The sequence below is a fragment of the Neolamprologus brichardi genome, chromosome 15 (genome assembly GCF_056152115.1).
Source record: "Neolamprologus brichardi isolate AB-2024 chromosome 15, ASM5615211v1, whole genome shotgun sequence".
Classification (NCBI taxonomy): Eukaryota; Metazoa; Chordata; class Actinopteri; order Cichliformes; family Cichlidae; genus Neolamprologus; species Neolamprologus brichardi.
Window position 1 is genome coordinate 21,042,113 of NC_142118.1, and position 14,001 is coordinate 21,056,113.

Consider the following 14,001-nt stretch of genomic DNA (forward strand, 5'->3'; position numbering starts at 1 on the left):
GTGACAAAGAAAATAAAAAAAAGTAACTCAATGTGAAACTTAAAAGTGATCCCATATGAGATTTGAGCTGGAGTCTCTTTGTTTTTCTTACCTCACAGTCAGGTGCATAAAAACAACTCTACTGTATAAATAATACATTATTTAGATGGAGGGTGTGATGATAATATCGCATCTTATTGCATTGTGTCATTTAAACAATACAAAAAAAGCATTTTAATAAAGGTTAGACATTATACTCATTTTTGTTTGATTCTTCCACTTTAATCGACATTTTTAAACTGTAGTTTATAAATGTCGATTATGCTGGAACATAAACCTGTACTAGTATGTATGCAGATATGCATCATGTTGTGTGCTGTATGCAGTGTCATAAGTACATAACTCTTCACAAGCCTCTGTGTTCCTCCTCCAGTTTGTAGCTTTAGCTTTGTTTATATTTTCAGATGCTCCCAAGAGAGTTTCTGCTGTGAGAAGGAGAAAAGGTAATGGTAAAAAAACAAATAAAAAGTTCTTATTTATTTATTTATTTAGATATACTCACTGACGTTACCTGCAAAACTCCCAAGAGACAAAGTTTAAGTCATTATTATGTTTCACAGTAACCTCCCATAAGCTCTACAGGGGAATAATTCAGGGAACAATATTATCTCACCCTGTAAAATTAGAATAATTTGCATCACTTGGATATGAAGTTGTAACTTTAATTAAGCTTTTTGATTCAGAGATAATTTATCAATTTGCTTTTTTTTATCCCTTATGTTCATTTTAAGATCGGGAAACTGTGAGGACTGTAAAGACTCTAAAGACAGCTGAAAAGCCCAAAAAGACAGGTAGCACTGATTGTTATGTTTATATGAATTTGATCTTTAAAATAATGTGCTTATTATTGTTTCCCTTTATTGTGATATTGTAATAAACACAGTCATGTCGTAATCAGCTCTTCCCAGAATGGTCGGTCTGCCTCCGAAAATCGCAAAGATCCGAAGATTTCCTCCTTTTCTGAAAGGTACTAAGATTTAATACTACATAAACTAGTCTCAATGTTAATCAGGAGAGAATTACTTTTTCACATATACGTTACGGATTTAAATATTTGTACCTTTTTCAATTCTAAAAAGCCAAGAAAGTAGATAAACCCAAGGCTTCCAAAACAAGTAAGCAATTACTTCCCCACAAATATGTCATATTCATGATCACTGTATCACAAAAGTAAAGCAAATTATGTTAGTGTATTTATAAAACTGCTGTTTGTTTTTTTTTAATGTGACCTTGTTTATTCACAGAGACAAAGACCAAAAAGCAAGAACAGGTCACAGACTCTGGACAAGAAGGTATAAAACATTCATATTTTTCTCCTGATTTAAAAGAACATTTATACCAAAATATAAAAATAAGAATATGACTTTGTTTGTGTATTATTCCAGTAAACTGTTGCTTTGGATTATATAAATAATGCAAATGTGCACTGATGTTTTGCAGTTGGGCCTTGTAGACCTGCACCAGTTTATTGCCCATCCCCACCTGGATGGTATGGTAAGCACAAGGATCTCCACAGTGCACTGAAATGTTGTCGTATAGGGTGAATTAAAGACTTTACTGTGCACCAGCTTAAAGTTGGCTTTTTATCTTGCAGTTCATCACATAGTCACAGACAATCCTTACCCTCCTCCTACCATGTCAGGTATTTACTTTTTGGTACTATTTGCAGTCACTGTTAAATCACCGTTGCTCAATGACTTCTGCTGTAAGGTTAAAGGCGTATTTGTTTTTGTTTTCAGCTTCCTCTGCTCCTGTACTGACCGCCCACCCTGTCCATCCTGGAGCCCCACAGACACAGGGCATTTATCAGCAACAGCCTCCGCCACCACCAATGCATCCACTGTACGCACAGTATCAACCATATCAGCCACCACTTCAGCCTGTGATGCCGCCTCCACCAGATCCAGTTCAGCCACTCCAGCCTGTACAGCCAGAAGCTGCAGAAGAAGTAAAAGCTCCTGCCCAACCTGAGGTCCCGACTCCAGCTGTTGAAGCTGAGCCTGCTGATGCTCCGGTTCAAGGTGAGAAGGATATGTCTATTTATTTTCTTTCTTCTTTTGAAATGGTTGTTTCTTGTTCCTGTTTTCTTGTTCTTACTTGTTTTCCAGGTATTCATTTAAAAATATTTAAATATACAGATTTTTTTCTACTCACCTTCCGCAGGTTTGGGAGGAAAATCACAAAACTCTGATCAAATAAATCAATGAGGCTTAAAAATATAGTGTGATAGAGTTGTTGATAAGTAAATATTTTGAATAAGGTGTGTAAAAAAATGAATACATAAAAGCATAAATACATTTCACTTGAAAAAAAACACACTATCCTGAAAATCTTACATTTTTCTGTGAAACTTTAATATAATTCAAATTATGCTACAAAGTAAACCTACAACTGTTTCCCCTTTAAGAACCAGAGGCTGCTGAGGAGGACGTGATTGCTGTCTCCACAAAGAAAGGTACAAACTAAGAAGTTAAGCTCTTGTGGAAAGTTATGTTTATCACAGTTACATCAGTGATAGCAATTAATGTCTTGTCATTTTCAGCAAAACAAACAACAACAAAGGCTGCTGATTCAGACAAAGGTACTGTAGCGCTCTCCACATCCACTAAACACTTAATCTGCCAGCTAACTAGAATATTCACTGTAACAAACGACAGCTGCAGCACATAACAGTGATGTACAATGGCACTGTGTGCTATATGAATGCATTAATTAAAGAAAATTAACTTGGCATGGGCATTTCACTGCAATTATCCCCTCAGAGCCAGGAGCAGCCAAAGGGAAAACAAAGAAAGGTAATTCATGTATACAGCTGGATAATTTGGTGTTTCCACTGGTACACACTTCACATTGTTAGAAGTGATACACACAGTAATTATAGCTGTGCTTTGTTGTAAATATTCATATATACTTAAACCTTTTTCCAAGATTCGGATACCATAAATTCATGTATGTTTTCAATACTAGATGCTGCTGTTTTGAAAGACAAAACCAAAGCAGACACTGCAAAGAAAGGTGATCTGGTATCTATGGATCTATACTTTCTAATGCATTTTGATTGCCTTTAAAAGTGTAATGTTCTTATTATGTGTTTGTTACTTCAGTGGCAGCTGCTAAAAAAGAGAAAATCAGAATTCATGCAGGGGCAAAAAAAGGTAAAATATCCTTTATTGTTGTTATTAAGACATATAAATGATGAAAATTAAACATTATATATTTAATTCTGTTGTATTTTGTTCCAATTTGTTTGCATAGATCCATCTGCAAAACATAAAACAAAAACTGCTGCAGCTCCTAAGAAAGGTAAACATGATTAGACGTTAGGATCTCGTCAAATTTGTAATATTTAAAAAAAATCAAATGCAGTCCAACACATTTCTCTTTCATGTGAAGTAGAAGTTAATAGTTGACTGAGAAAACAAATTATTCAGTCTGCTAATCATGAGTTTTTCCTCATTACGTTAGAGCCTGCGGCTGAACGACAGAAGAGGAAATCAGCCTCTGAAAAGACAGGTGACGGCACTCACTGACATTCATTAATCTGCATAAAGCCAATCATCTTTCATGTCACTGACATGAAAGATGATTGGGAACTAATTGTTTCTGCTCCCCTCAAAAGTGGCACCTATCAGGAGCAAAGTGAAGGCATCGACAGCTAAGACAGGTAAAAGTCAGACCATGCATGAGTTCACGAAAATTAGATTTTCTTCTCGGATGAAGATCTGTTTTTAATCATCAACTTTAGCCCTGCATTATAATTTCTGTTTATTAAGATGATTTGGTTCGGTTCAAATTCCTATCAAACAGATCCAGAACCACGTCCACAGCCACTCAGACTGAGACCGAGACTTGACATTGGCAGGAGGGCAAATGTAACCTCTGAGGCCCACGAGGAGAAACCTGCCAGATCTGAACCAGGTCTGTGTTTCTTTCATGAGGGCCCCAAAATATCTAGCTTTCCTAAAACTTTACTATTTTTTTGTTTTTGTAGCCAAGACAAGATCAAAATTATTGGCAGCAAAGAAAAGTAAGTTTATATTTTAATGTGGCAATAATTTTCCCCAAAGCTTAGCTTATTTACAGCATGCTGGTAGCACTTTGAGACTGCACAATAGTCCTTTTAACCCATTAGTATGCTAACATGCCAGTAGTGACCAGGTGTCCCACTTGTGGGACTGCACAACATTTCTATCCCTTCTCCCTCTCTCCCAAATTTAAATTAATTTTCAATACTCAACATTACAGGTCAGATTTACTACACCGCCAACTCTGATCTCCAGATGTAAACTTCACAACTGTCTAAAATATGATTGTTATTTCTTGGAGTACGATATTAGCACTGCACTGTACCAGTGTCCTAATGCTAGTGCATAATCTGCCAGAATGACAGAACACATTGTGTATATTCAGCTAAGACTAGATTATTTATCATTATTAGAGTTGCAGTTATTTAGCCACAGAATAAAGAACTGGGCAAACTTGTCCTTCTGATAAAAAAAAACAACAAAACAAAACATTTTTTAGTTTATGTTTATGAATAAATAAATAATGTAATTTTCTTGAGATGATTGTTGCTTGTATTTGGTGCTCTTATTAACATTCAGTTGAACTGATGATCTAAAAGAGACAGCTCTCAGAAACAAATATGTCTACCTTGTGCTTTTCTTGAAGCATTTCCAAAATTAGTGGAAAACGTAGGGCTTTGACCTTTTGGTTTCACAAAACTGTTGGTTCCACAAAAACAGTGGATTTGAAAAGCCAGCAGGCTTCATCTTTTAGTCTCTGGAGACCACTGAGATACATACAAAAATCCTTGAAGTAGCTCTCAGCTGTTTCAAGCCATCTTTGTTACCTTGTTAAAAACAGGAAAATCTAACAAGCTGTCTTTCTTTCCTTTATTTTCAGCTCTGTAAAAGTTGTGTTCTTTAAATTTGAACCACAAAGTCTTATAGCCAGTCTGAATGTATACTCTTTTGATAAATTGGAAGGCAAATTAACTATGGTGGAATTCATGCTGAGAGTAAAACACCCCTGAAAAATGTATTTTAATTAGAGGATGGAAATGAAGTCATGCCTCATTCTGAAAGAGTCTAATGTTCACATTCACTGTTAGTATTCACGTCCATCCATGTTTCTCAGAAGCTAAACTGATCAAGTGAAACACAGGAAGAGAAGGTGCAAGCGTATACAGTATGTTTGTACTCTTGTAAAATCATCTACAGTAAATTAGATGTGTTTGAAACATGCTCATGTTCTCTACTGGCATTTTTCAGGGAAAATCGCCCCTTTCTGAGATGCAGATTATGTGAATAAAATGGGCTGTTTTATGCATGATAAAGTTCTAATTAGAGACATGTCAAGCTGTATTACACCGAGAAGGGAATAATATTGCAAGAATATTGAATTTACACCACAATTACAGAGAGTTATTTGGCAGGCTGTAATAGGGCTGTCTCTCCTCTCACAGGCCAAGCAGAGAAGGCTGAAAAGAAATCTGTCAAAGAGACTCAAGGTATGGCTTTAGAGCCGAATTAGAAGTGAATCTAATGAGTGCTGTGTATATTTCACAAGGCTCAGCTGCTCCTTTCTCCCCTTGCAAATTTTAGAAAAAGAGAAACAAGCATCAAAAACTGGTAAGTACTCGAGCATGAAAGTTTTCTATATGCACGGTAAATAATCTCTAGTCTCCATAGAGAGTATTGACACTTATTAGAATTATTTGTGTTTCCAGAAGTTTAATTTCAATGGAGTGTGCTTCATTCAAGAGGCTTTATCAGTGCTGCTGATTAAAGACTTAAACATTCCTGGTTCTCTTTTGGTTACTGATACGACCTCTGAGCTAGTAAGGTATCTGACATCAGTAACATTTCCTGATAGTCAGTATTGGGATACATTTAAAGTTAACTTGTTAGAATCCAGTTGTATTTCAAATAAAAAAAAAGTCATCTGTTATGTTACAGCATTAGTGGGAATTAAGACTTTTGAGTTCTTTAGAATTAGTTTTTGGTTTTAGTTTATCATATTGTTCAGAGGGGCCGAGCTTGTTTATTTCCCTCACACTGACAGTTTTTGGTAAAATCTAGACATTGTGGTTTTGGAGCTGTAGCATCGACACCATTGTCCTCCTCATCAGCCATACTGACCTTGCTGTGCTTGTTCTAAATGTGAAGCTGCGCTCTTTCAAAGCTGGCAGATAGTTATCATCATCTAGGCACAAAATAATATGAATACTTCTGCAATGTAAACACCGTCCTCTCTGTCATCTTGCTTGTCAATCTGACTGAATGCATCAGGGATTTTGCTTTTTCTCTTCTCGTAAGGAAGAGGCAGACATGGTTATATGTCAGGGGTTGGTGACAATAAAATAATGCAGACAAAAATAAAAGACTAGAAAAATGCTTTCTACTATCAAAGCATTTTGTTCTTCAGTATACTTTTGAAATTCTGGGTAAAAGGAGCAGGAGTGTATTTCAATCTCAATTCCTTGTTTTACTATATGCATATTTTTCCCTCATACGATGATACCTAAAACATGTTGCCATATCTGGCAGAATGAGTTTAGATTGCTAATTTTATTGTTGGCAGCAAAGATTGTTGGGAGCTATTTTGCATAATGCAGCCATGATAATGTTCAGGAGGGTGATAGAAATTAGAATAAGCTGTCCCTTCACAAAAAGAGTCTGTACATCAGCACATGCACTCACACAATCCTGATCAACAGCTAAATCGACAAATGTATAAATTAACTCTCAGAATTGTTTTCCTCATAATGCCTTTAAATTTAAGCATCAGTGTAAGCTACAGTATATGAAGTTAGCTGAACTGATAAAGCTTCTTGAATTACTGGATAAACATTTTGAAGAAACACAGTGGTGCTATGAATCGTTTTGTTTTCTGTCATTCATGTTGTGTATTATATGCTTGTTGTCAATAGAAAATGAGAAAACAGCTTCCTGTAAGGCCTGAGGTATTCTGTAAATTTTCACCATCTTTCCAATGGATAATTCAGTATGAAAGGACGATGGCTTTAATGACATTAGGATCACAAGTGATTAGAATTTAATGAGATGAGCTGATTGGGACAAGATTACAAGCCTTTTGAGCCGCCTTGAATTATTAAAAGAGATTATGGCCTTTGATGAATATGGCAACAATTTTATACTTAGCTGGATTGATTAAATCCATGAACCAAAACCCATTAAATTGGGTTATTAGTGTTCCGTTCCTATTGAATCATCCAGTGGATTACAAACACTCCCCCACTGCCCTGTTTAACTTCACACTTTGCTACCATCTGACACAGCAGTGCCTGTTTCTTCAGGTGTGATGAAAAGTAGTTTGGTTTCTTTGGTTCAGACTGAAGTTCAGAGGTTTACTTTGATTTTGGTTTCTTTATTTCACTTAAAAGAAGCAAACCAGAATCGTTTTATACAGACAATACTAGCCGGTATTTGTGTTGTATGGTTTGTTTTATGCATGACTGAATTCCAAAAGAAATCAACCTCTTTTGGAGGATTTAATTTCATTTGATTTAAGTTACTTATATTTTATTTAGCAGGGAAATGCACGTACACATTGTTACGTTTAAGCTAAATATAACTATACAACTTAACAAAGTCATGATACTCTAATGCAAACATCAACTAACAGTAAAGCAAGAAGAAAAACAACCTTATAAATAGCAATTAAAGCAACAACATGAGTAAACAAAATGTGAGTTAAATATCCTTCCAGGTATTCATAGACTTGCCTTTGCCAAATGTTTTTATTTCTGTGCACTGTCTCTGAGTGGTGACTTTCACGTCACATTTCTAAGAGATTTCAGTCTGTAAGTTCTGTGGTTCACTATGAACTACATACAATGTTGATATATGTGTTTACTGTGTAGCTTGCTGCAATTCATTCTTATTATAGGGTGTTAAATGCTGTTAATGGTCCCCTTTTAGAGAGCTACAACTCTGATGTACGTCAGCCAATAAACTTTGGTTTCCATCACATTTGTTTTATTTGTTTTTTAGTTGATGATTTACTTACTCTTCAGTCACTTTTTTATTTTGCTTTGTTTGAGTCACTAAACTCCTTTTGGTTAGGTTTATGAAAAGCCTCATCACAAAATTAAACCTGCACATGCTGCATATCTAGTTACATGTAACATCAATGGTTGCTTTACAATTGCCCATCAATGGCTATTCAGGTGACAGACTAGTCTCTCTATAGATTATGGAGAGGCCAGTGGTTTGTTGCGGACAGCAGTGTTTGGTATCCTGGGAATGAGAAGGTGCTTTCCCTTTACAACACTCAGCAGCAACAAGGCTACTCTTTGTTGAGCACCACTCTTGAGGCGTGTTATTTCAACACCTGCTGAGTGGCTTTTATTAGGTTTAAACAATTATGCAGGGTGATGTGGTTGTTGCAGAAAAAATTACATTTAAATGTATTTTTATTTGCAAATGACAAGTGGCGATAAGTGGTCGCTTTTCCAACTAAATTTTAATTTTAGTTTGACTTTAACAAGAGACTGAAGCAGCAGAAACAAGCAAAAGAACATCACTGTGTTTAAAGAGTGAAACCCAGCCTGTCTTTATCCTTTCTCTTTTTTCATGCATGTAGAAACTTATCCTCTGTTTTCTTTCTCTCTCAGTGTGAAGCACAATCTCATATTCTCATTAAGTTTTATTTTTATTGCATGCAGAAGATCCCAAGAAAGAAGAAAATATTACAGAAAAGAAAAGACCTGGTAAGACTTGGTGAAATTTATTCAGGTTCTTATTTCATTGACAGTGGCCGATATTAATATTTGTATATGGAGAAGGATATAGGTGGGTGTGGGTGTTTCTAATCAAGACGGCTAAGGCTGTGTTCAAACCCATTGTGAAGTGAACTTGTGCATCACATCAGTGGGTTTTTTTGGACCATTTTGTAACCCAGAAATGTTAACGCCTTAGTGCTAACGCCAGAACAGATTTTAGGAGTTTACCAGTTAGTCTTTTTTTGGTTCTGTCCCTATATAAGAGTGAACTTAAATCATATAGTGCCCACGAACAGTGATGACAGCTTGGCCTCTATTTCTGGTCTGGAAACTTTGCTTTATGTGTGGTTTGAACACACCATGTAATCGTATAATTGCACAGTACAAATCTATCCACAGATCTTATTGTAAGCAACCTCTTTCCATCTCATCTTGTCTTCACAGGACAGAGATTCTTTCAGTGCGTTTATGTCCCTGGCAAAAATGCCCAGTACCCTTTACGACCTTTCACTCCAGCCATGTCCCCCACCATGATGTCTCCTGCACTCAGAGCCATGTTGGAGCAGCAGAGAGCAGCCAGGGCGTCTGGGCAGTAGGACCACCTGAAGCCTCTCTTTATATCTGACAGCACTGCATCTTTCCATCCAGCAGGGGGAGGTGTTTGAATCTGTCCTAGCTTTACATTAAGAGGATGATCACAGAAAGAGAAAAAAGTGGACAGACTTACTTTGTCTTTAATTTATTGAAATATTCTTTTAGTGGTTGAGCTCCTGGGGTTGCTGTTAATATTGCCCATTTTACCCTCTGCTTATGCTGCTCTACTATGCCTATGTTCAGTAAGAAAAATGCCATCTTGTGAATATTCTTTTAATTATAAATAGTATTTATAATGTACATAATGCATGTTTTTAATTTAGAATGGGATAAATGGGTCACAACTTAGGATGTATTATAAAAAGCTGACTTTTGTGTTGCTCTTTCTATGATGCCCGTTATCAGATTTAACAGTAATTTATTTAATTTAAGGCAGTTTCGTTTATATCCAAGCAAACACTTATACTCTATTAAGACAAGCTTTTATTGTCTTAAACAGCTTTGAATGGTTTATTTTCAAAGTCTACGATTATTTGCAACAGGAAAATATATTACATTGAATTGTTATATGTAATGGTATCAAACCCATGCAAATACATTTCACAAAATAAGATTTATTTGAACAGTATTTCTTCCATTTTTCTATAGAAATAACTGCATTTTCAGTTGCTGTAACCATGCCCCGTGTTTGTTTCTGCTGCTTTGCTGCATCTGCAATAGAACAGAATCCAAATGTTGGAGGGTCAAATCCCAGGAGCTCCCACATTGATCCGAGCAGCATCCCTGTCACGGACATCAATCGTATGCGCATGCTGTGATTAATGGACACATATTTCTTGACATATTAAGAACACATCTAGCATGAAACTGTTGGCCATTTACCTTTCACTGCTAATGTTTTTTTTTTGTTTGTTTTTGTAGAGGTTCGTTTCAATATGTTACATGCCACATTTTAACTTTAACTGACTCCAATCAAAGTGGTGTTTTGGAGATACTAGGGTAACCAGAAATGACACAGTAGATGAATAAAATATAGAAGAATCTGAAAAAATAGATATTTTCTAACATTCAAGAGGTGCTGAAAAGATTTGTATATCTCTATGAATACAAACTCAATAATGCAATGCAGTCTCATTGCACATATCGAAGCTCCAAAATTAAATTTGGATCCAATTAAGAAACATATTTAAATGAAACATATAGCTAAGTAAGAAAAAGGGGATATAATTAAAAAAAAAACATTTTCTTGTGTATATACAATAATTATTAATTAGTCTAGGTTCTCTGTGTAACTTGAAGCAGCTTATATGTGGGACTATGGGCTTCCCGGTGGTGGTTTATTGGCCATAAAGGAAATGAGTATGCAGCAAAATGTTTTTGTGGCGCCTCATTAGGTGTAATAAATTCAGAAAACCTTTTTTTGATTTGTTTTTCTTTTAAAGCCCAAGATTGCAATGCTGTGTTTTTATCTTAAAAATGAAGTGCAATTCCTGGATAGTAAATGTCTTGTAATTATGTGTTTTATCACAGATGACCTCTAATTACTTACAAGTATCAGCTCCTTTAACTCATCGTGTTCAGAGGCAGGGACAACTTTGATGTGACCAACTCATGAGACACTGTGATGTCTGCTACACTGAATGAATGTCATTTGTGTTAATCATCAGCTTATTTATTAAGTCTGATCTTGTCATATTTCTTTTTACCTCAGTCATTCATAGCTCTGGTTTTGTGCCTTATAGCAACATGGCTGCCTTGTTGACACTGCCAAACTGTTGCTGAGCATCACCAGTGATTGCTGTTGCCGTCTTACTGAATGAAAACTTGATGCAAAGAACCAAAAAAGGTGTTTTGACGCTGGGCTTAATCCTGGGATATGACCCACCCTCGCCCATATTGTGCTGTCACATTCACCTTTTAACAGAGTGAGTTCCTAAAGACAGACGAATCTACTAGTTTTTAATAGCTAGTCCATGTTTTAAAAATGCTTTTGACATATTGTTGCATTTTTACCATATTATGACCCTGTGGATTGAGCTACATCAATTATTAAAAAGAGTTTTTTTTGTGGTATGGCAGTGAAGTGGGGCTCAACCAGAGGTTCTTAAACTTATGAGGGCCAGGGACCTCTTAGAGGGGTGAAAGTTTTCCATCGTTCCCCTCATAATCCACATTTAAAGCAGTTAAGATGCTTTGACCTTCGTGTTACTTGTTGTCGTGGACTGATTCAGATATTTCCCTATGCTAGCTTGCTAGCTAGTCATCTAGCTAATATGCCAAACTATGCAGCAGAACATTTCTGCTGTCCTTGAGTGTAGTTACAGAGTTTCTACCAAAATGACTCAATGCACCATATTGATATCAGACTCTCTATTAACCCAAAGTAAACCTTGGGGATAAAAAAGGACTCAATATATATTCATACTTTTTTAAACTGTGAAATTGTTACCTTTCATTAAAATGCACTTTTAATGATGCAGCACAGATTATACAATTTAATGCAAATTATTTTCAGACCTCTTGGCTATGAGATATCAACCGCAGGGCCGACTCACCATTGTACCTACTATTCCTAACTGTATTGTAACTTTTTCTTTTTTTTAAAAGCCTTAAACTGTATTTGGTGACATTGAATTTAGAGGTGAGTTTAGAAAAGTTACTTGAAAACTTCTGTTTAAATTTTGCAAACTAAAAAGAGTCATACTTCAGTTTTATAACATAATTAGAATTTTTTTTTTTTTGTTCTTTTTTAAGAGTTAGTTCTAAATAAAGTGATGGTTACTGATATGAACTGAAAACTTTCATCACTTGTTTTGCCAATAATTTGTTGCCAAAGATTGCACAGTGGCCATTTTGACTAAAACTAGTGTGTTGCAACATTAAGGAAGGTCCTGCCCCTTTTAGGTGAAAGTCCATAATTTTGGTTTCTGGACTTTTCGTTTGTTTTTATATAGTTTATTTCATTTCATTTTTCTTTATTCCTGAGTTTAACAGAACATTGAATGTAAGGTTTTTTGTAAACTCTCATTTTATAAACAAGTCCGAAGTGAAGTGTATCCCTGAGGTTTCAGTATTACCCTCCAGGGGTGAGTTCAGCAGTCCTGAAGTGGTAAGGAAGCCTAATGAGATCTGACATCATGTACTGCTGCAATTGACTGTAGGTGTTGTAAGTGTTTGTTGGAGTAAGTTATTACCTTAAAATGTGGTTTTTACTGGTGTTTTGATTAATCATATTCCAGAAGGGCATTTCAGCAGTAGTCTGCTTGTGCCTCAGTGTTCTGAAGGTCGTCAAAACATATAAAATGAACAGTAATTACAGCATAAACTGTGGCTATGTGCTGTAATTATGTTTTAAAGTGTTATTAACTGTAATTTAACGTGAGCTAAATCGTGATCTCATACAAGAAAACAAACCAGAAGGAACACACAAAAACATCAGAGCTCTATCTAATGTAACTCCAGGTTCTTCATACATATTCAAGTGAGCCTACATGTGTAAGGCTGAGTTCAACTTGACTACTCTACATCCCTGATTATGTTTTAAGTACATGCGTTTGGATGGTGTTGTTAAAAGCAAGTGATCTGCTTGATCTTATGCATGTTTTTTTTTCTGAAAAGCTGTAGTGCAACACTTACACTTTTGCTTCACTGTATTTCACTATGATGTGTTGCTGTCATATTTGTCTTTCATTCTTTTATTGGCTTGTAGTTATCTGAAACCACAGACAATCTAATGTAATTGATCTGCGATCTCCAAGCAGAATAAAAAATAGTTGGGTTTCTTGTAGATGCTTCATCTGGCATTGGAGTGCAGTTTAACACTCTTTAAAAAAGTCTAATTCCACAACATACAGTTTGAGGTTGTTTTGTTTTGGAAGGATATATTTTGTTAACAAATTGTAATATTTTCTGCATGATAATGTCATTTATTTAAATTCAAGGCTGCTTTTTTGTAACACACAAGTAAGACTGCAGTGTCACAAAAAGCAGTCACTCTGGTGCTGTACAAATACTGTAGATAATAGTTAATTTCTTATCATCATGAAACTTGTCACTCCATTAGTTCTCAAAGATAATAATAAATTAGTTAACACGTTTGGTCAAAAAACTGTTTTAAATTAAAGATGTTTTTTTGTGCTTTATCAAAGATGTATGAAAATGATGTTTCATTAAGAGAAAGTATGAACTACCTGCTGCATGTCCTATAAAGCAGATGTGTTTAATTCACTCGGTCACTTTCCAGAAGCCAGTTAAGTGTCATAACTGACATTTCAAGCTATAATATCATTGGAGGGACAACACTAAGTCTGCTGTGCTTATGTAGGAAACTTTTACCACTATGCAGTTTTTGTGTCAAAACCTGAATAAACTTTTGAAGATATCCATGAGGGGGCATCTCTCTCTCTCTCTTTGTCTCTCTCCCTCTCTCTCTCTCTCTCTCTTTGCTATATATGGAATAATTCGTATAGAAAGAAACACTGTTATACTGATGGGCTGTGATGTATTTAGTTGTTGTAGGGTGTATCCAACCCTACAACAACTCATAGTCTCCATCCTATCAATAAATAAATAACAAGCACTAAACCACCTCTGCTTACATATTAATTATTCCTGCTAAG

General features: G+C 35.7%; 1 protein-coding gene across 9 annotated transcripts in view; it reads left to right on the forward strand.

The window, feature by feature from the left end:
- LOC102789398 (uncharacterized) overlaps positions 1–13,763 on the forward strand; it is a 32,060-nt gene extending 18,297 nt beyond the window's left edge. For 6 of the 9 annotated variants that reach the window (XM_087852308.1, XM_087852309.1, XM_087852313.1 and 3 more), the window contains 22 exons: positions 444–482; positions 771–830; positions 938–1,006; positions 1,119–1,154; positions 1,284–1,331; positions 1,480–1,533; positions 1,634–1,681; positions 1,779–2,060; positions 2,447–2,494; positions 2,582–2,620; positions 2,802–2,834; positions 3,007–3,054; positions 3,144–3,194; positions 3,295–3,342; positions 3,505–3,552; positions 3,659–3,703; positions 3,847–3,957; positions 4,031–4,066; positions 5,507–5,551; positions 5,646–5,672; positions 8,732–8,776; positions 9,233–13,763. In XM_087852308.1, the coding sequence (XP_087708434.1) occupies positions 444–482; positions 771–830; positions 938–1,006; positions 1,119–1,154; positions 1,284–1,331; positions 1,480–1,533; positions 1,634–1,681; positions 1,779–2,060; positions 2,447–2,494; positions 2,582–2,620; positions 2,802–2,834; positions 3,007–3,054; positions 3,144–3,194; positions 3,295–3,342; positions 3,505–3,552; positions 3,659–3,703; positions 3,847–3,957; positions 4,031–4,066; positions 5,507–5,551; positions 5,646–5,672; positions 8,732–8,776; positions 9,233–9,384 (1,412 nt within the window). In that variant the 3' untranslated portion in view covers positions 9,385–13,763. Of the gene's footprint in view, positions 1–443; positions 483–770; positions 831–937; positions 1,007–1,118; positions 1,155–1,283; positions 1,332–1,479; positions 1,534–1,633; positions 1,682–1,778; positions 2,061–2,446; positions 2,495–2,581; positions 2,621–2,801; positions 2,835–3,006; positions 3,055–3,143; positions 3,195–3,294; positions 3,343–3,504; positions 3,553–3,658; positions 3,704–3,846; positions 3,958–4,030; positions 4,067–5,506; positions 5,552–5,645; positions 5,673–6,973; positions 7,007–8,731; positions 8,777–9,232 lie in introns of those variants that run through there. The other 3 variants (XM_087852315.1, XM_087852310.1, XM_087852317.1) reach the window with 3 other exon arrangements.
- Positions 13,764–14,001: the final 238 nt, after the last annotated feature.